This window comes from Balaenoptera acutorostrata, chromosome 2, assembly GCF_949987535.1.
Source record: "Balaenoptera acutorostrata chromosome 2, mBalAcu1.1, whole genome shotgun sequence".
Lineage (NCBI taxonomy): Eukaryota > Metazoa > Chordata > Mammalia > Artiodactyla > Balaenopteridae > Balaenoptera > Balaenoptera acutorostrata.
This window is the reverse complement of record NC_080065.1, coordinates 185,822,907-185,841,127: the sequence shown is the minus strand read 5'-3', so window position 1 is coordinate 185,841,127 and position 18,221 is coordinate 185,822,907. Positions and strand designations below refer to the sequence as shown.

At 60.5% G+C, this 18,221-nt stretch overlaps 2 protein-coding genes across 4 annotated transcripts in view; both read left to right on the top strand.

Moving 5' to 3' along the window:
• The first annotated feature begins 1,799 nt into the window (after window positions 1–1,799).
• KISS1R (KISS1 receptor) lies at window positions 1,800–5,061 on the top strand. The gene is made up of 5 exons (XM_007176641.2): window positions 1,800–2,144; window positions 2,932–3,056; window positions 3,563–3,698; window positions 4,009–4,241; window positions 4,431–5,061. The coding sequence occupies exons 1-5, from the start codon at window positions 1,901–1,903 to the stop codon at window positions 4,878–4,880; spliced, it is 1,188 nt and encodes a 395-aa protein (XP_007176703.2). The 5' UTR covers window positions 1,800–1,900; the 3' UTR covers window positions 4,881–5,061.
• A 7,455-nt stretch (window positions 5,062–12,516) lies between these two features.
• The window catches only part of ARID3A (AT-rich interaction domain 3A), a 35,375-nt gene continuing 29,670 nt past the window's right edge, over window positions 12,517–18,221 (top strand). The window contains exons 1-3 of one of the 3 annotated variants that reach the window (XM_057541151.1): window positions 12,517–12,641; window positions 16,188–16,842; window positions 17,841–18,159. In XM_057541151.1, coding sequence (XP_057397134.1) covers window positions 16,454–16,842; window positions 17,841–18,159 — 708 coding nt within the window. In that variant the 5' untranslated portion in view covers window positions 12,517–12,641; window positions 16,188–16,453. The other 2 variants (XM_057541152.1, XM_057541150.1) reach the window with 2 other exon arrangements.

Sequence of the window (18,221 nt, the reverse complement as noted above, 5' to 3'; positions counted from 1 at the left end):
CACTGAGTATCCCTGGGTCTCCTTATCCTAACCTGGCCCTCATTACCACCCCAAAGGGATTTTTTTTTTTCCTTTTCTGAATTTTTAGGCCATTGTCAAGAATGATGTTGAGGGCTTCCCTGGTGGCGCAGTGGTTGAGAATCTGCCTGCCAATGCAGGGAACACGGGTTCGAGCCCTGGTCTGGGAAGATCCCACATGCCGCGGAGCAACTAGGCCCGTGAGCCACAACTACTGAGCCTGCGCGTCTGGAGCCTGTGCTCCGCAACAAGAGAGGCCGCGATAGTGAGAGGCCCGCGCACCGCGATGAAGAGTGGCCCCCGCTTGCCGCAACTAGAGAAAGCCCTCGCACCGAGACGAAGACCCAACACAGTCAAAAATAAATAAATAAATAAAATAAATTTTTTAAAAAAAGAAAAATAATTAGCAATGGACTGCTTAGCTTTTTTTTTTTTTTTTTAATTTAGGGAAGGCTCTTTTTTATTTATTTATTTATTTTTATATTTATTTTTGGCTGTGTTGGGTCTTCGTTTCTGTGCGAGGGCTTCCTCTAGTTGCGGCAAGCGGGGGCCACTCTTCATCGCGGTGCGCGGGCCTCTTCAGTATCGCGGCCTCTCTTGTTGCGGAGCACAGGCTCCAGACACGCAGGCTCAGTAGTTGTGGCTCACGGGCCCAGTTGCTCCGCGGCATGTGGGATCTTCCCAGACCAGGGCTCAAACCCGTGTCCCCTGCATTAGCAGGCAGACTCCCAACCACTGCGCCACCAGGGAAGCCCTGGACTGCTTAGCTTTTAAAAAAAAAAAAAAAGAATGATGTTGAAGCCTGTCTCCCCCCGCAGGCTTCTTGTGCTTCCTTCTGGAGATATTTGATGCATTTTGATGCCCATGCATATTTATTCATTTCTTTTCCCCCTTTTAGTCTTTTTTACACAGATGGCATCATCTTTTCTTCTGCTACTTAGAACATCCCAGTGCCCTGTTTCATGCCTCACAGGCTAGTATCTGGGGTACATTTCTGGGTGTGGGTTTGGGGATCAACATTAACCTTTATAAACTGCCCTCCACCTGGTTCCCACTACCAGCAGCACAGGTGTCTGTGTCCCAGTGCTGGTATCTGCCAATCAGTGCCCGTTAGGTGGGAGGTGGACACTCTCAAGGGGTCTGATTCGCAGCAAAGTCCTGAGGAGGTTGAGTTTTGGTTGCGTTTTTGTTTTTCTTTTGTTTTGTTTGAGGTTAAGAACAGGCATCCTCTAACCACAAGATCCCGGGCATCCTTCTTTTGCCCTGAACCTTCCATGGCTCGCCAGTGTCCTGGGGCAAACCCTGGCAGCAGATACTGAGGACCTCTGAGCGCTGACCTCACCGCCAGCCGGGGCCCACCCACCCGGAGCCCTAGCCCCATGAAAGGTCAAAGTCATGGCCTCTGCCTCATTCCCTAGACTCTGTGGCTTTGTCCCCCTGCTTTTCCTGATGGTGGGTCTCTACCCTTCCCTCCCCTGGGGTAGGATCGGTCCTTCCCGGGTCCACAGCAGCTTCTGGGAAGCCTGCCCCACCCCTGCTCCGCCCCAACCCCCTCCTCCAGCCTCCCTCCTCCTGTGCTCTTATCCTGACCCCAAAGGTGGGAGGAGGAGGGAATGGGAGAGAAGGGTGCTGCGCTGGTGAACCGCAGGGGCGCAGGCAGGGGAGGGAGTGGCCAGCGGCTGCCGGAGAGGCGGGAAGGCGGGGACATGGTGGGATGCGGGGTATAAACGCGCGGCGGCTGAGCGCCAGCGGAGGATCCACGGAGCCCAGCGAAGCCGCGCTCCAGACCTTGTGGCGCATCCCAGGAGGGCGGCCGGGAGGAGGGTCACTGCCCCATCCCCGGGCGCAATCCCGGAGGGCGGCTGGGAGGAAGAGGGCGGCAATGCGCGCCTTGGCCGCGTCCGGGCCCAACGCGTCCTGGTGGGCGCTGGCCAACGCATCCGGCTGTCCCGGCTGTGGCGCTAACGACTCGGACGGCCCGGCCCCGGCGCCGTGGCCCGTGGACGCCTGGCTAGTGCCGCTCTTTTTTGGCGCGCTGATGCTGCTGGGCCTGGCAGGGAACTCGCTTGTCATCTTCGTCATCTGCCGCCAGAAGCAGATGCGGACGGTGACCAACTTCTACATCGGTGAGCGCCGAGGCGCTGCGCGGTGCCTGCGGGCCATTCCGGGGGTCGCCACGAGGGCAGAGTGGCCAGGGGCGCCCCTAGCGGTGCGTCGGAGTCCTCTCAGATAGGGCTCTCTCCCCTGCAGGGCTCCCTGTCCTTTCCCTATTGTCCCTGTACCTTAGGCTGGAGGTCGCAAACTCTGGCGTTGGAGGGTTCCACGGTGGCCGGAGTAGTTAGAGGGGAGGTTGGAGAGTGTGGCCCATGGAGCGCTGGCCATGCACTCAAGGAAGATGTCCGATTGAAACGTGGTTCTTATAACATGGTGTCCGATGAATAAAAGGAGTGGGGGAAAGACTGCGTGGCCCGCGGGCCCCCAGTTTGCCCCCTCTGCCCCAGAGGCTCAGTTTACACATTTGTGTGATGGGGGTGCCCTACCCGGCTGAGTAATCGGTCAGTGTTCTCCATTCTATGTTGGTTGTTGGGCAACACCACTCTACCCAATTTTCAGGTAAGAAAACTGAGGCTCAGAGGGGCGGGGGGCCTACTCGCAACCCCCACAGGGGTGAGCAGGGTCCACTGCTGCTTGAACAGCTATGAAGCCCGTGCTGGGGGGTGTTTGAAATATAAAAGGGTGAGCGGAGGCTGCCCCGACTTCTCCGCCCACGGATGCCGGGACCTCTCTGGGGGCCTCCTGAGCCACCCTGCTGGTCACTGGGACAAAGGCGAGGCCCAGGGGGCTGGGCCAGGGCGCTGGGCGGCTAGTCAGATGCACCCCACATCTAACACCTGCACGTCCCCCCCCCTGCAGCCAACCTGGCGGTCACAGACTTGACGTTCCTGCTGTGCTGCGTGCCCTTCACCGCTCTGCTCTACCCGCTGCCCGCCTGGGTGCTGGGCGACTTCATGTGCAAGTTCCTCAACTACATCCAGCAGGTGCGTGGGCGGGGGGAAGGGGTTCGAGAGCCAGGGGAGGAGTCGGTGTGGGCGGGGCTGGGCCTCCTGCTGGGCGTGGAGGTGGGCGGGGCAGGGACAGAGTCTAGGTGGGTGGGTGGGGCTGGGGCAGGTGGAGCCTGGACTGGGTGGGAGGGAGGAAGACGGGGGCAATGGGGGTTGGGCGGGGAGTGGGGTGGCGGGTGCTCGGAGCCCTGCTACTTCCTGCCCCACCCGTCTCGGGATCCTAGGATGCATCTGCCTCCCCTGGTCTCAGTCTTGGGGACCTCAGCCTACCCGTAATGACTCCGCCCTCCCCCACCACCCTGGGCTCCTCTCTGACATCCCCCTCTATCCTCCCCTTCAACCTGTGGGCCCTGGAGACCCTCCCGGGACAGGTCCTGCCTGTATTCGAGTGGCTGGACAGTGGGGGACCCGCAAGGAGGGCGCAGACAGGGAAAGGTCCAGACCAGGCAGGGGGGCACACGCTGGGCTCCCGGCCCTCCCAGGTCTCGGTGCAGGCCACGTGCGCCACCCTGACCGCCATGAGCGTGGACCGCTGGTACGTGACTGTGTTCCCGCTGCGCGCCTTGCACCGCCGCACGCCCCGCCTGGCGCTGGCCGTCAGCCTCAGCATCTGGGCGGGTGAGTGCAGCGCGGAGGCCGCACGGGGTAGGAGGGGACAAGTTTTCGTGCCCTGGGCTCCCACCCCCCACACACACTCACTGCCTCTCCCCGGGCCTCGCTCCTGCATCTGGGAAATGGACGCAATGGCGTTCCCTGCGAGGGCTACTGAGGGCGCGGACCCGGGCAGACGCGCGCCTAGGAGGCGCTCAATGTCCGCTGCCCTAACCCTAACCCTAACCGGGGTTAGAGGCACCGGGGAGACCAGGGCCCGGGCCCCCTCGCGCCCCTCGTCCCCCGGGCCAGGTCTTCAGCCGGGCCTGTGGTGCAGGCTCCGCGGCCGTGTCCGCGCCGGTTCTCGCCCTACATCGCCTCTCGCCCGGACCGCGCACCTACTGCAGAGAGGCCTTCCCCAGCCGCTCCTTCGAGCGCGCCTTCGCGCTCTACAACCTGCTGGCGCTCTACCTGCTGCCGCTGGTCGCCACCTGCGCCTGCTACGGGGCCATGCTGCGCCACCTGGGCCGGTCCGCCGTGCGCCCCGCGCCCGGCGACAGCGCCCTGCAGGTGCGCGGCTGGGTGGATGGGGGCGCGGGAGGGCAGGGGGTGGGGGGATGGCACAGTGCGGGGGAGTGAGGTGCATCTGAGCGGGGTGGCGCGGGGGAGCGAATTTAAGAGGGGCAAGGAGCGGAGAGCCCTGGGTGTCGCCCCCGCCGGTCCTTCGCCTTCCCTCCTACCACCTCCCCCCCTCCCCAGGGGCAGCTGCTGGCGGAGCGAGCGGGCGCTGTGCGGGCCAAGGTCTCGCGGCTGGTGGCGGCCGTGGTCTTGCTCTTCGCCGCCTGCTGGGGCCCCATCCAGCTGTTCCTGGTGCTGCAGGCGCTGGGCCCGGCGGGCGCCTGGCATCCGCGCAGCTACGCAGCTTACGCGCTCAAGATCTGGGCGCACTGCATGTCCTACAGCAGCTCGGCGCTGAACCCCCTGCTCTACGCCTTTCTGGGCTCCCACTTCCGTCAGGCCTTCCGCCGTGTCTGCCCCTGCGCTCCACGGCGGCCCCGCCGGTCGGAACCCTCGGACCCGGCCGCCCCCCAAACGGAGCTGCACCGCCTGACCGCCCACCAGGCCCCCGCCAGGACCCTGAAGCCAGGCAGCGGTGGGCTGGGGCCGCGCAGGCTTTGTGTCCTGAGGGAGCACGCTGCCCCCATCTGAGCCCTCTCTGGGGGAATCAAGACGAGCCCCTCTGGAAGAGGAGCTGCTTAAACAGCAGCTGCTGTAGTTCTGTTATTAATGTCTTTATTTTTGTCCATGTTCATCATAGTGAAAATGTTTTGTGCTCTTGTACAACTTTGCCACTACTGATATTGTAATTGTTATCTCTGTGTTTCCTGAAGTTGAAGATGCTTTGCTGATGGCACTTCCTGGAACTTTCAAGGAAGCATCAATAGACGTTTTCACACACTGCCTTGCAGTTGACTGTAAAATTGTAAGATTCATACCATTTTCAGAGATGTTAAAAAGTGAACACGATGTGCATCTTAAAATTGATAAAAAGGTGTTCTTCTTGCTACCAGGTGAGCATCCAGAATCCTGGCTGGAAAATAATGGGTGTCATTGAATAAATAAGGCCTCCCTGGAGCACAGTGCACAGAGCTGTTCCTGGGAGATGGAGGATTAGCACTACGTAACAAACCACCCCAAAACAGAGAGGCGTAGAACAGCATCAGTGTATTACCACTCACGATTCGGTGGGTGAGTGGGCTCAGCTGGGCGGTTCTTGTGACCCATGTGGTGTTGAGTGAGTAGCCAACCTAGCGGCTGGACCAGGAAGGCCGGAGAAGGCTTTGGTCTCACTCTGGCAGCCAAGCACTCCTCCACAGGCTGCCTGGGCTTCCTCCCAGCATGGCAGTCTGGGGAAAGTCAGGCTTATGCCTTGACGTAAACTTCCAAGTGGAGGTGGGAGCCGCAGAGCCTCACTCCTTCCACGTTGAATTGTTGGGTGCTGTCAGAGTCACACCCAGATTCAAGGTGGCGGGAACAGACCCACCTCTTGGTGGGTTGAGCTGCGTGTGCCTGCTGGGCAGGGGGAGGGTTAGGGTGAGGCCCTGCAGGCCTCAGGCTTAGTCACCCTGAAGGACAACCGCCCATCTCTTGGAGGGCCCCCGTCCTCCCAAATTATTTGGGGACATCCTAGGTCTCCAAAGAGCCCAAATTTGCAAAGATGTTATGTGAGAAGGGGAGGCCATTCCATTCTGACATAGACATTGGCCTGAAGCTCGCTTGTTCTGGTCTTCAAGTACTGGTCTCTGGACCAGGCCGGGCATGAGGGTGAAATCTCCCCTTTGCCCACAGGCCCTGCCCACCTCCCTCCCTCTCCTCGCCCCATCCCCCAAAACTCAACTCACGGAATGAGTGGCAGGATTTCTTGTGAAAAAGGAATTTGAAACAAACAAACAAACAAACAAAAACCCTGGCGGTCCAGTGGTTAGGACTCCATGATTTCACTGCTGAGGGCCCATGTTTGATCCCTGGTTGGGGAACTAAGATCCCACAAGCCGTGCGGCCAAAAAAACAAAGCAAACAAAAACAACCGAACACAGTTCCAGAGGGACTCTTGGGCACCTATCTCAGAGAAATGAAAACTTCTGTTCACACAAAAACGTGTACTCATGTGATCATAGCAGCTTTATTTGTGGTAGCCCCAAACTGGAAGTGACGCAGACATCTTTCGACAGGTGCACCCGTGGTCCGTCCACACCCACTCAGCAGGTCTGAGTTGTGAACACACTGTCGATACACACACACTCGGGGTGGATCTCTGGGAATGACGCTGAGTGTAGGAAGGAAGTCCCCAAAGGTTACATGATGTACCATTCCATCTACGTAATGTCCTTGAGGTGACAAAAATATGGGAATGGAGAGCAGATGAGTGGTGGCCGGGGTAGGAGATGACAGGAAAGGGGTAACATGAGGGACCCTTATGACAGAGCCACTCTGCCCCTGGACTGTGGTGGAGACACAAACCTACGCAGCTGATAGAATTGCAGAGAAAACTCACACACGAGTACAAGTAAAATGGGAAATACGAATCCATGGGTGGGATGTAGCAATTCCAATATCCTGATCTCCATATGGTACTACAGTTTTATAAAATGTCACTGTTGGGAGAAGCCTGGTGAATGGTATGAGGGAGATATCTGTGCATTAGAATCTACAATGATCTTGGGACTTCCCTGGTGGTCCAGTGGCTAACACTCCGCGCTCCCAATGCAGGGGGTCCGGGTTCCGTCCCTGGCCGGGGAACTAGATCCCACATGCATGCTGCAACTCAGAGTTTGCATGCCGCAACTAAAGATCCTGTGTGCCGCAACTAAGACCCGGTGCAGCCAAATAAATAAAAAATACTTTTTTAAAAAATGTGGGCTTCCCTGGTGGCGCAGTGGTTGAGAATCTGCCTGCTAATGCAGGGGACACGGGTTCGAGCCCTGGTCTGGGAAGATCCCACATGCCACGGAGCAACTGGGCCCGTGAGCCACAATTGCTGAGCCTGCGCGTCTGGAGCCTGTGCCCCGCAACGGGAGGGGCCGCGATAGAGAAAGGCCCGCGCACCGCGATGAAGAGCGGTCCCCGCACCGCGATGAAGAGTGGCCCCCGCTTGCCGCAACTGGAGAGAGCCCTCGCACGAACCGAAGACCCAATACAGACAAAAATAATAAACAAATAAAGAAAGAAAGAAAGAAAGAAAGAAAATCCTTTAAAAAAAAAAAAAATGTACAATGGGGCTTCCCTGGTGGCGCAGTGGTTAAGAATCCGCCTGCCAATGCAGGGGACACGGGTTCGTGCCTCGGTCCAGGAAGATCCCACATGCTGTGGAGCAGCTAGGCCCGTGAGCCACAACTACTGAGCCTGCGCGTCTGAAGCCTGTGCTCTGCAACGGGAGAGGCTTCGACAGTGAGAGGCCCGTGCACCGCGATGAAGAGTGGCCCCCACTCGCCGCAACTGGAGAAAGCCCTCGCACAGAAACGAAGACCCAACACAGCCAAAAATAAATAAATAAATAAATAAATTTATTTTAAAAAAAATGTACAATGATCTCGAAAAAGTTTTTTAAAAATGAAGTTAAAGTGTTTAAAGGGACATCCAGGAAGAGGCATCGTTCCAAAACTGCAGACCCTTGGTTTATCCTCAAGTCTGTTCAGCTGGGCAGTTTTCAGAGCCCCTTCTGCTTGCCAGGCTCTGTGTACGAGGCACCCTCTGACCCCTGCCCACACAGAGCCCCTGTCTAGCTGGCAAAGGGGCCAGTGAGTGGCGAACTACCTAGAGAGATGCAAATAACAGCAGTGAAAAAGGTTACAAAGGAGATATGTGTGCCCTTTGTGAGTAACTGTGAGCCTGACCTTGGTGGCAGTGATTCCAGCAAGGCTTCCTGGAGGAGGTGCGACCAGGAAGTGTGACCTGAGCTCAGAGGTGAGGGAAGAGCATACCAGATGGAGGGCACAGCCGGTGCAGCTGAACTGGGAGGGGGTGAGGTGGGGGGTGGGACCCGAAGCCACAGCATGGGGATAAGCCCCGGGGTTCCGGGCTGATCGAGAGAGGTGTTAATTCCAATTTCAGATAAACAGTGAAAAAAATTTTAGTATCATTATGTCCTGTGCAATATTTATTTGGGATACATTTAAAGTTATTCGTTGTTTATTGGAAATCCAAATGTAACTGCAAGTCCTGTATTTTGTCAGGCAACTCTACCCTGGAGCATTTCTAAGGAGCCACAGGAAGGGCTCGGCGGGCCTCAGTTTCCCCGTCCGACCCGGGAAGCTCCTTTACAGGTGAGACGGCGCCCCCTGGCGGCCTCCGGCGGAAGCCCCGCCCCCGGCTGCAGTCCACAGGTGCCCGGCAGGGGGCGCGCGCACCCCGCGGATGGTCCTGGCTTCCCTGGGTCCACCCCACAAAGGGACCCCAGGGTCTAGGGGGAGTCGCTCACGCGTATCGCAACCTGGACCCGCGGTTCAAAGTGTCCCTGCTGCAAAATGGGTCAAGCAGAGCCGCACTATGAATGTTCTGGGTCTCCTGGGCCCTTTCTATGAAAAAATATTAAAAATTCTATTTTGCAGCTGCGTTGGTATAACGACGAATTACTTTAGGCTGGATTCATGACTATCTATTCCTTATAATTATACTCGCTTTTTTCTTCCTACTTTAAAAGAAGTTATAGGGCTTCCCTGGTGGCGCAGTGGTTGAGAATCTGCCTGCCAATGCACGGGACACGGGTTCGAGCCCTGGTCTGGGAAGATCCCACATGCCGCGGAGCAACTGGGCCCGTGAGCCACAACTACTGAGCCTGCGCGTCTGGAGCCTCTGCTCCGCAACAAGAGAGGCCGCGATAGTGACAGGCCCGCGCACCGCGATGAAGAGTGGCCCCCACTCGCCGCAACTGGAGAAAGCCCTCACACAAAAACGAAGACCCAACACAGCCAAAAATAAACATAATAAATAAATAATAAATAAAAAATTAAAAAAAAAAAAAAAGAAGTTATAATTACATTTTCATAGACCCCGGTTCACAGGGACAAGGCAACCTGGAGGCTAGTCCGGGTTCTGGGATTTGGGGCTGGGCCCAGCATCCCCTCCAGGTCTTTCTTTTTTTTTTTTTTTTTTTTTTAAGAAATTCACGTTCTTTTATTTATTTATTTATGACTGTGTTGAGTCTTCGTTTCTGTGCGAGGGCTTTCTCTAGTTGCGGCAAGTGGGGACCACTCTTCATCGCGGTGCGCGGGCCTCTCACCATCGCGGCCTCTCTTGCTGCGGAGCACAGGCTCCAGACGCGCAGGCTCAGTAATTGTGGCTCACGGGCCCAGTTGCTCCGTGGCATGTGGGATCTTCCCAGACCAGGGCTCGAACCCGTGTTCCCTGCATTGGCAGGCAGATTCTCAACCACTGCGCCACCAGGGAAGCCCCAGGTCTTTCTTTTTATTTCCTTTTTTTTTGAGATTGAGATGGTGAATAGTTAACTTGCCCTCCACCTCTGTGTAGACAGACTCCAAAAATACCACGGGATGAGAGAGGACAGAAGGGAACCCATGAATTCATTCATTCAACCAACATTTATGTGTCAGGCCCAACCTCAGGATTGGAGATGCAACCAGCTGTGATCAAGGCTAAGGAGGTTAAACAACTGCAGCTGTTTTGAACAGAAGAGCCCGGATGAAGATAAAAACAGGGTGATGTGAGGTTCCAGTTTGAATGAAAAGGCACAGCTGGGGAAGGGTGGTCCAGGCAGGGGAATGGCCAGGGCAAAGGCCCTGAGGCAGAAATATGTTTCAGGGGGAATATATGTGGGAAGGAGGGCAGTTTGGGATCTGGGCCAATTTTTATTTTATTTTTTAATTTATTTTTGGCTGCATTGGGTCTTCGTTGCTGCCCTCAGGCTTTTTTTCTCTAGTTGCGGCAGGCAGGGGCGAGTAGGGGCTACTCTTCGTTGAGGTGCGCAGGTTTCTCATTGCAGTAGCTTCTCTTGTTGTGGAGCACACGGGCTCTAGGTGTGGGGGCTTCAGTAGCTGTGGCTCGCAGGCTCAGTAGTTGTGGCTCACGGGCTCTAGAGCGCAGGCTCAGTAGTTGTGGCACACGGGCTTAGTTGCTCCGCGGCATGTGGGATCTTCCCGGACCAGGGATTGAACCCCTGTCCTCTACATTGGCAGTCGGATTCTTAACCATCACGCCACCAGGGAAGTCCCAGAACTTTTAAAAAGATGCCGCACCCCCCAGCCTGAATAGAGGGCAGGAGGAGTGACTGTCTGAGGGGCTAAGTGAGAATCAGGCTGGTTTTTACAGGACCCCCACAAGCTGGTCTGGCCAGGAAACCTTAGAGGGCTGGGGGTCGCTGTACCCATTTCCCATCTTGAGAAACAGAGACCAGAGCAGGGTCTGTACTAACCTAAAATCACACAGCCAGGACCCAGGTGCAACCCAGGCCTTCTGCCCGTCCCTGGTAGAGCCAGCAAATCTGGTATCAATTCCCAGCTCCCTACTGGGCTAAAAATAGGACCCCCTTCACTAGAGGCAGCTGGGAATCCTGCAGCTCCTCACCCTTCCGGGCCAGGCACCTCTGGGAAGTTGCACCCAGCTACTTAGAGACAACCACTTCCCTCTGGGAAATGGGGGACAGAGTGGCACACTTCCTGCCCTTCGGGAGACCCCTCCCTGCCCCCTTCCCTTTGACCAGAGGGGAATGTCATCCTCAAAACCACTGTAGGAGGAATAAATTTAAATTGGCCCATTTTAGAGAGGAGGAAACTGAGACACAGGGAGGCCCATGCACCTGCCCGGGGTGGGGGAGGGGTTGCATTCTGAAATTTGGCTCTTTGGTGGAGAGGGGGCTTTCCTGCACGTTGGAACTGATCTGGGGCCTGGGCCTTAAAGGGTGGCTTCCCTCTTCCAGCTCACCTGGGTCTCCAAACTCTCCCCCCTCCTCGGGCAGGGCAGTTGTTGCCCCTCTGGTGGCAGGGGCGGAGCAGGCAGCTGGGGTTGGTGGTTTAATAGCCTCAAGGTGGAGGCCTCCCTGCCACCTGCTGTCATTAGGCTATGGGCAGCCCAGGGGCTGGAAGGCTGGGTTAGTGAAAGGGGCAGGCAGACTCTGGCCCTGGGCTGGGGGTGGCTCCCTCGCACCATCCCATGGGCTTGGGAATTCCCCAGAGAGCGGATGGGGGCGGGTGATGTCCAGAGGGGGACTACCCACAGAAGATGGCAATGCTGTGCGTTGTGTGTGTGTGTGTTGCGGGGGGGGGGGGGGGCTGCACACAACCCCCCCACCAAAGATCAGGGACTCTGGCCCCTCCCTGTGAGGGCCCTCTGGGTGGCCCCCGCCGGCCCTCCAATGCTTCCACTTGGCTCTTATCTGAGCTGGAGCCTGGGCCCCTGCGATTAGCTTGCAGGCGCGGCCTCAGGGGCTCACACCTCCCACCTGAGTCCACAACCCCAAGCCCACCTCCCCCAACCGACTCTGGGCCTCAGTTTCCCGCTCTCTGAAATGGGGACATTAAGAGTCTCTGCTACACAAAAATGTGAACCTCATCCCTTGGGCACATGGCCGCACAACCGAGCGCTCAAAACGTGGAAATTGTTGTTGAACTATTATTACCAAGAAGATAATCTTGTCTCTCCTTCTAGAAGGTGTGGGTAGTCAGGTTCCCAAGAGGTGATGGGAACCTCAGGTGGGGGTGGGAGGGTAGGGGTCAACAGGATTTCGCGAGGAGCCCTCCTAGGTATCTTGGACGCCCTTCCCCACCCCCACGCCTTTGCCAGTGCGGTGCCCCCGCGCCTGGCAGCCCCGCCCTCTCCCAGACCCCTCCCCACCGTGTAGCGCCCCCATCGCAGGGCCCTGGCTCCCTCCCTCCGACCCCGCCCCGCTCTCTTTTTCCGTCGCCGCAGCTCCTTCCTTTATCAAGTCTCTAATCCCCATTTTACAGACTTGGAAACCGAGGCACCACTCTTGGGGGGGGGGTGAAGTCTCGAGTTGCTTAGTCTAAGGGGCGGGGGTGAAACTCTGAGCCCGGTAGGTCTATCCTAGGCGCTCGGTAAGATGGGGAGGGGGGTCCCGGACCAGGCTAGCGTCCCCAAATCCCATCCAGACAGAGCCCCAACCTCCTCCCCTCCCTCTCCCCCTGGGGCACTCCCAGCCCCGCCTGCGCCCTCGGCATCATGTACGCTCGGCCCCGCGGCGCGCACTTTGCCCACTGTCCCTAGATAGGGGGCGGGGTATACCGCGTCCCTGTTCCCCTTCCCTTTTATTATTTATTATCATTTAAAGGGGCCGCGACCTGAAAATTTCCGTCCACTCTCTCCCCTTCCCCAGCACCCCTGTGCTTGTCGAGCGTAGTCGGACGAAGCGCGGGGGGCGAGGGGGCGTCCGGGAAGGCGGAGGGGGCCTCACGAGACCCCTCCCCGCGTCCCGAGCCGCGGCGCTGAATCACCGGCGAGGTATTTGCATCTGAGAGCGATTTGTCACCCGGTGATTTGTCTGCGGGGCGGTGAGCGCGCCGGTGGGGGGGGGGGAGGGAAGGGGCGGGGGAGGCCGCGCGCGGGGAGACTTTTACCAATCGGGTCGGTGGGGGGTGTAGACGCGGACTCGGCTGGAGACTCGGTGAGTCGGCGCGCGGCACAAACCCGGCGGTGGCCGGGAGCCAGCAGCGCGCAGCTCGCGGCCCGGGCCGGAGGCCAGGCGCGGCCGGGGCAGGGCCAGACGCCAGGCGTGGGGCATGCGCCCCCCGAGTGGGCCCTGCGCCCCCCGAGCGGGCCCCGCGCGGTGAGGCTGGGGCAGGGGTGGGCCGGACTTTTAAATCGCGCGTTCGGTCCCGGGTGGGCGCCGCGCGCCCTGGAAGCCAATGAGGGGGGGTCCCCAAAGTTGGTCAGGGACGTGGGTGGGGGTCCAGGGCCGGAAAGGCGATCCCAGTGGGTCGGAGTTGGTGTGGTTTTCTCTGCGACTCCCTTGGAGATCTCACCCCCTGCCATATTGTACGGGGGCGAGCGCGGGGGTGACCGGGGGTCGCGAGCGTGTGTGCCCCCTCCCAGCGGAAGGAAGTGGTCTCTATGCGCGCGCGGGGGGCTGTGGTCGGGGTTGTTTCATCTACTCCCGCTGGAATCGGTGTTTTATTCGGTAGCCCCGAGGGGAGTGGGAGCGCCGGGTGGGGAGGGCAGTTCCCTGGCGACCCTCCCCAGCCTGGATGGTTTATTTATAAAGTGTCGGCTCTGGGGCAGAAAGGGGCCCCTGGAGGGGACACCACGGGGCCCGCGGCCGGGGTGGGCTCGGCCCGGGCCCTGACTCTCTGGCGGGGATCCCCGGGAAAAGCGCCCCCTGCCCCGTTCAGTGCCCCCCCCAGACACAAAAGCGGGCGCAGGAAGCTCGGGGAGCGCGCGTTGGTCAATTCCAACGTTCCGCGGACCCCGGGCGGCCGGTTTGTCAATAATCTTCCGTTTTCAGTCGCCCGGCCCGGAGGGGTTGCCCCCCCCCCATGCAAATCGGCCGCTTTCCAAGAAGCCTTTGAAATCGGACTGGGGTTTCTGTCGTATTATTTCTTCTCTCTCTTCAGTGTTTCTTTTCTCACTTCCTCCGGGCCGCCCCCTCCGGACTCTCCTAGCCCCCTCCCCAGCTTTCTGCCCCGCCCTCCCCCTCCTCTTCCCTTCGTGAAGTGAGGGCCCCCTTTCGCCACCCGTGGGCCCCAGCCTTGCACAACTCTTTAAATAACCGTGTTTTGCAAGCCCTGGGCCGAGCGGGTGACCTCTCTCTCCGGGAGGCATGGGGGGGGGGGAGGGTGTGGCCCCAGATCCCTCCCTGCCCCCCCCATCCAGGTCCCAAGGGCCACCCAGCACCCCCCCCCCCCATCCCCGCCCGGTCCCTGCCAGGGAATGCCTCTCCCCTAGGGTTGTCATAAAGTGGGGGTAGGGCCTGAGGACAAAGGGCTCTTGGGGGGGAGGGGTCTGGAGGGGGTGGGCGTCACCAGCTTAGGGTTAATGGCGGCCATGGGGGGGGGGCCCAGGCTAGAGCCCAGGGGGGCTCCGGGGTTCCCACCTGCCCCCTCCACCAGCCCCAACGTGGAGGCCTGCCCTGCTCCCCTCCCCCACCCGTGGACCCGGAAGGGTCATTAAACCCAGCAGGCCTGTGGGGGGGGGGGGTGGCTTGAGGGGGCGTGGCTTCCTCTGGCCTCTTCCTTCTGCCCCCCAAAGAGGGGGGGCGTTGCCCAGAGCGTTTCCGTGGGGAGGGGGGGCTTGTCTTGAAGTTGTCAAAGGTGGGGGAGGGGCAGCAGACCAGACTAGACACTGGGTGAGAAGTGTCCCCTCAGCACTTCTTGGGGCTGGTGGGGGGGGTGACCGCCTGTCCCCCGGGGGTGGGGGCTGGGTGCTATCCTGCTGCCTCTAAGGACAGGCTGTGCTGGTCATTCTTCAGCACTATGGCCTCCGAGAGGGTCTTTGTGCCCTGGGACCCCTGCCCCTGCTAGATACTGAGGCCCTTCGGGGAAAGTAGGGTCCCTCCCTACTTTCCCACAGGGACCCCCCCCCACCTGCCCCCCCCACTGCCCTTTCACCTATCCTGCTGGAAGACCCAGGCACTGGGGAAAGGGCCCCTCCCATGACTGGGGAGGCTGGGAGGGTCTACACTGCAAGACTCCCCTGGGGGGGGTGGTCAGGCTTCTCTTACCAGGTCACAGGAGGGGCCGGGAGGGTGGCCAGCCTGGTGACCCAGTGTCCGCCCGCTACCAGGAGCCTCTGGCCGCTGGACCCTCCTGTGTGTGGGACCCCTTTGCCCCAGGAGCTGCTCAGGAGCCTTTGGGGATTCATTTGTTGGTTGGAGTGGCTCCTGGACCCTCCTGTGTTCCCGTGATGTACCATCTGGGGTGTCACTGCCGGGCCTGTTGGGTTCTGCCTAGTCTGTTTTATTGGCGGCCTGGGCGGGTGGGGGTGTGACCTGGGCTTGGGTGAGTGGGGCTGGGGTGGGACCTGCATCCTCCTGTCCTTGGTGGTGCCCAGCTGTGCCGGGCTCTGGGACATTTGTACCCAGAGCCCGCCTGAGGCCCTGGCAAGGTGGGTTGGCGGTGGTCCAAAGGTACCCCGGGCTGGGGGCAGAGCGCATTGCCTTCTGGGACCTTGGCCTCACTTGGGGTCCCAAAGGGCAGGGGAACTCCCTGCAGAAGGCACATGGGGGCCGTGTGGGAGGCTCTGACGTCACCCAGACCTGGGTTCAACTCCCAGCCTTGCCTGGAACCTGCTGTGTGTCCTCCAGCAGGGCAGCTCCGAGCCTCAGTTTTCCCCATCCGTAAAATGGGGACCATCCAGCCTCCTTCCCTAAGTCCAGCGAGTGCCTGCTGTGCTCCCGCCTTTACCATCACACACTCGCTTCATCCCTGCTTGGGTGCAGCGAGGTGGGTGCCATTCGGGCACCATTTTGCAGATGGGGAAACTGAGGCCTAGAGAGACTGAGGTTTAGAGATGGGGTGAGAGCATGAATGGGGGAGCTTTAGTCTGTATACAGCAGGTGCTCAATCTGGGTCGGCCGTCATGCCTGTGAGATGCCCGGAGCCCCCTGGGCCAGGCTGCACCAGCATGGCCGTGAGCAGCACCTAGAACTCAGAACCGGAACCCAGAACCCCAGGACTCTGGTGCCCGGTAGCTGGCTGTAGCCAATCAGAAGCCAGAAACACCCTGTCCCCCTGTTTCTGTGTATGAAGCCATAATCCGAGGTCTTTCCCCTGGGTGCTGTCGTCCACTAAGTGTTTCTCTGTGGCCCAGACGGGTGGGGGCCGACTCAAGGCCCTCGGGAGTCCAGTGCGGGGTGACCCTGCTTCCCAGCCCTCTGGAGGGTGGACAGAGTGGGGGCAGATGGGACAAACGTGCTCCTCCACCTCCAAGGAGGCCCCCAGGTTTGCACACTGATGGACGTGGATGGAAAGGATTTTCCCAGAGGCCTCTGAGGTCCGACCTCAGTGGGAAGGAGCCCAGGCGTGGTCTGACGGTCTCTCCTGTCACCCCCAGGTTTCTGCAGACACGTGAATGAGCCACCCGCCAACCGCCACCCCCCAGTGCCCGGTGTGAGAAGGAGGCGTCGCCTGCCTGCCGCTGGCATGCCCCGCCAGCCCTGAGCCTGAGCCCGGCGGCCCCCGCCCCTGCCCCCCGCCACCCTGCACTGCCCCGGCTCCCCCGCGGCCCCCACACTGCAGTGCGGCCGGGCCCCCTCCCCCCAGGGGCCGCCCCCGCCGCCGCCCCGCCCTGGTGCCCGGGGCGGCCCGGCCCGCAGGGCCATGAAGCTGCAGGCGGTGATGGAGACGCTCCTGCAGCGGCAGCAGCGGGCACGCCAGGAGCTGGAGGCCCGGCAGCCACCGCCGCCACCCCCCGAGCCCTCGGCTGGCCCCCCGGCCCGTGCCAGGGCCGCCCCGGACGAGGACAGGGAGCCCGAGAGCGCCCGGATGCAGCGGGCGCAGATGGCCGCGCTGGCCGCCATGCGAGCCGCCGCCGCCGGCCTCGGCCACGCGCCCAGCCCCGGCAGCTCCGAGGATGGGCCCCCCGGCTCGGAGGACGAGGACGTGGCCCCAGAGGGGGCACCAGGGTCTCCCCCCGCACCCGGCCGAGGCAGGGAGGCGACTGGCCTCCCTGAAGGTGACGGTCACTTCGAGGGCTCCGACGATGACCTGTGAGTTGGGGTGTGTGGGCGCCCCATGCTGAGCACTTGCCATGTGCCGGTGGCTCTCAGCCCTGGGGACACAGCCATAGGGGAAGGACAAAACCCCTGTCCTGTTGACCACCCAGGATGTACCATCCTTTAGAACTTCCTGGGGGACGGTGGACATTTCTCCACCTGCACCACCCAGGATCGGGGCCACCCGTCTCAAAAGGCTGACAAATACTTGAAGTGTGGCCAGTGCGGCCGGGATCTGCTTGTGTAGCTTTACTTCATCTTGATTTAAATGGAGCTACTCACACGTGGCCAATGGCCCCCATTGCCTGGCGAGGCTGTAGTAGATTTAGTGGCGGGGACAGGTGGAGTCCGTAGCCCCGGTGCAACCTGCTCAGGGTGCATCCATTGGCCCCCGGATGCGTCTCCCCGGGGTCTGATGCAGGCCCTGAGCTGGGCGCTGGCAGAACTCCGGTGGGATCCTTCTGGGAAGACGTTTAACGAGCAAAGCAGCAGGGCGATTGCAGGCTGCGATCAGAGTTGCCAAGAAAATAAAGCAGGGGTCTTGGGGAGGGGTGTGGCTGGGGCCGGGATCAACTTCGGGCAGTGGTGGGTGAAGGTCTCCCTGCGGAGGTGACAGCCTCTAGGAAGGGCAAGGGGGAGCGGGGAACAGCATGCCCGGCAGAGGGAACAGCCTTAGCAAAGGCCCCGAGGCCGGAACTGGGTTGGCATTTTCAAGGCCCAGCAAGGAAGCCTCTGTGATGGAGGGGACGGGAGGGGAGACGGGGTTAGCAGGCGGGCAGGGGCTGGGCTTTCTGCCAAAGGGGCACCTCTAGTTGCTCTGGGCTAATTGGGAACGAGGGGAGTAAGGCCCACGACCTAAGCTGGTCTCCCCACGGGTGCTCTCGGCAGCCAGAGCACGTGGGGCTGCTCACCCGCGTCCAGACAGGGAAAGTGAGGCGGAGGAGACGCGGGCCTTGCCTTCTCCCCTGACCCACGCCCTGTGTCTGCCCCAGGAAGCCGAAATGGGAGGAGGAGGAGGAGGAGGAGCTGGAGGACGATCTGGGGGACGAGGAGGACGACGAGGAGGACGAAGACTACGAGGACGAGGAGGGGCTCGGCCCCCCGGGCTCCGCCGGCCTGGGCCCCGCAGCCCTGTTCCCGCGCAAGGCCCAGCCGCTCCAGGCCTTCCGCGGCGACGGCGGGCCCCGGGCTCTGGGCGGCCAGGAGCGCCCGGGGGCTGGCCCGGCCCTCCCCGGAGGGGCTGCCCCCGCGGTGCCCCAGCTGCAGCCGCCGGACCACGGGGAGTGGACGTACGAGGAGCAGTTCAAGCAGGTGGGCCTCGCGTCCTGACCGGGGCTGTGGGCAGTCGCTGCCGGGGTCCTTCCGACCCACCC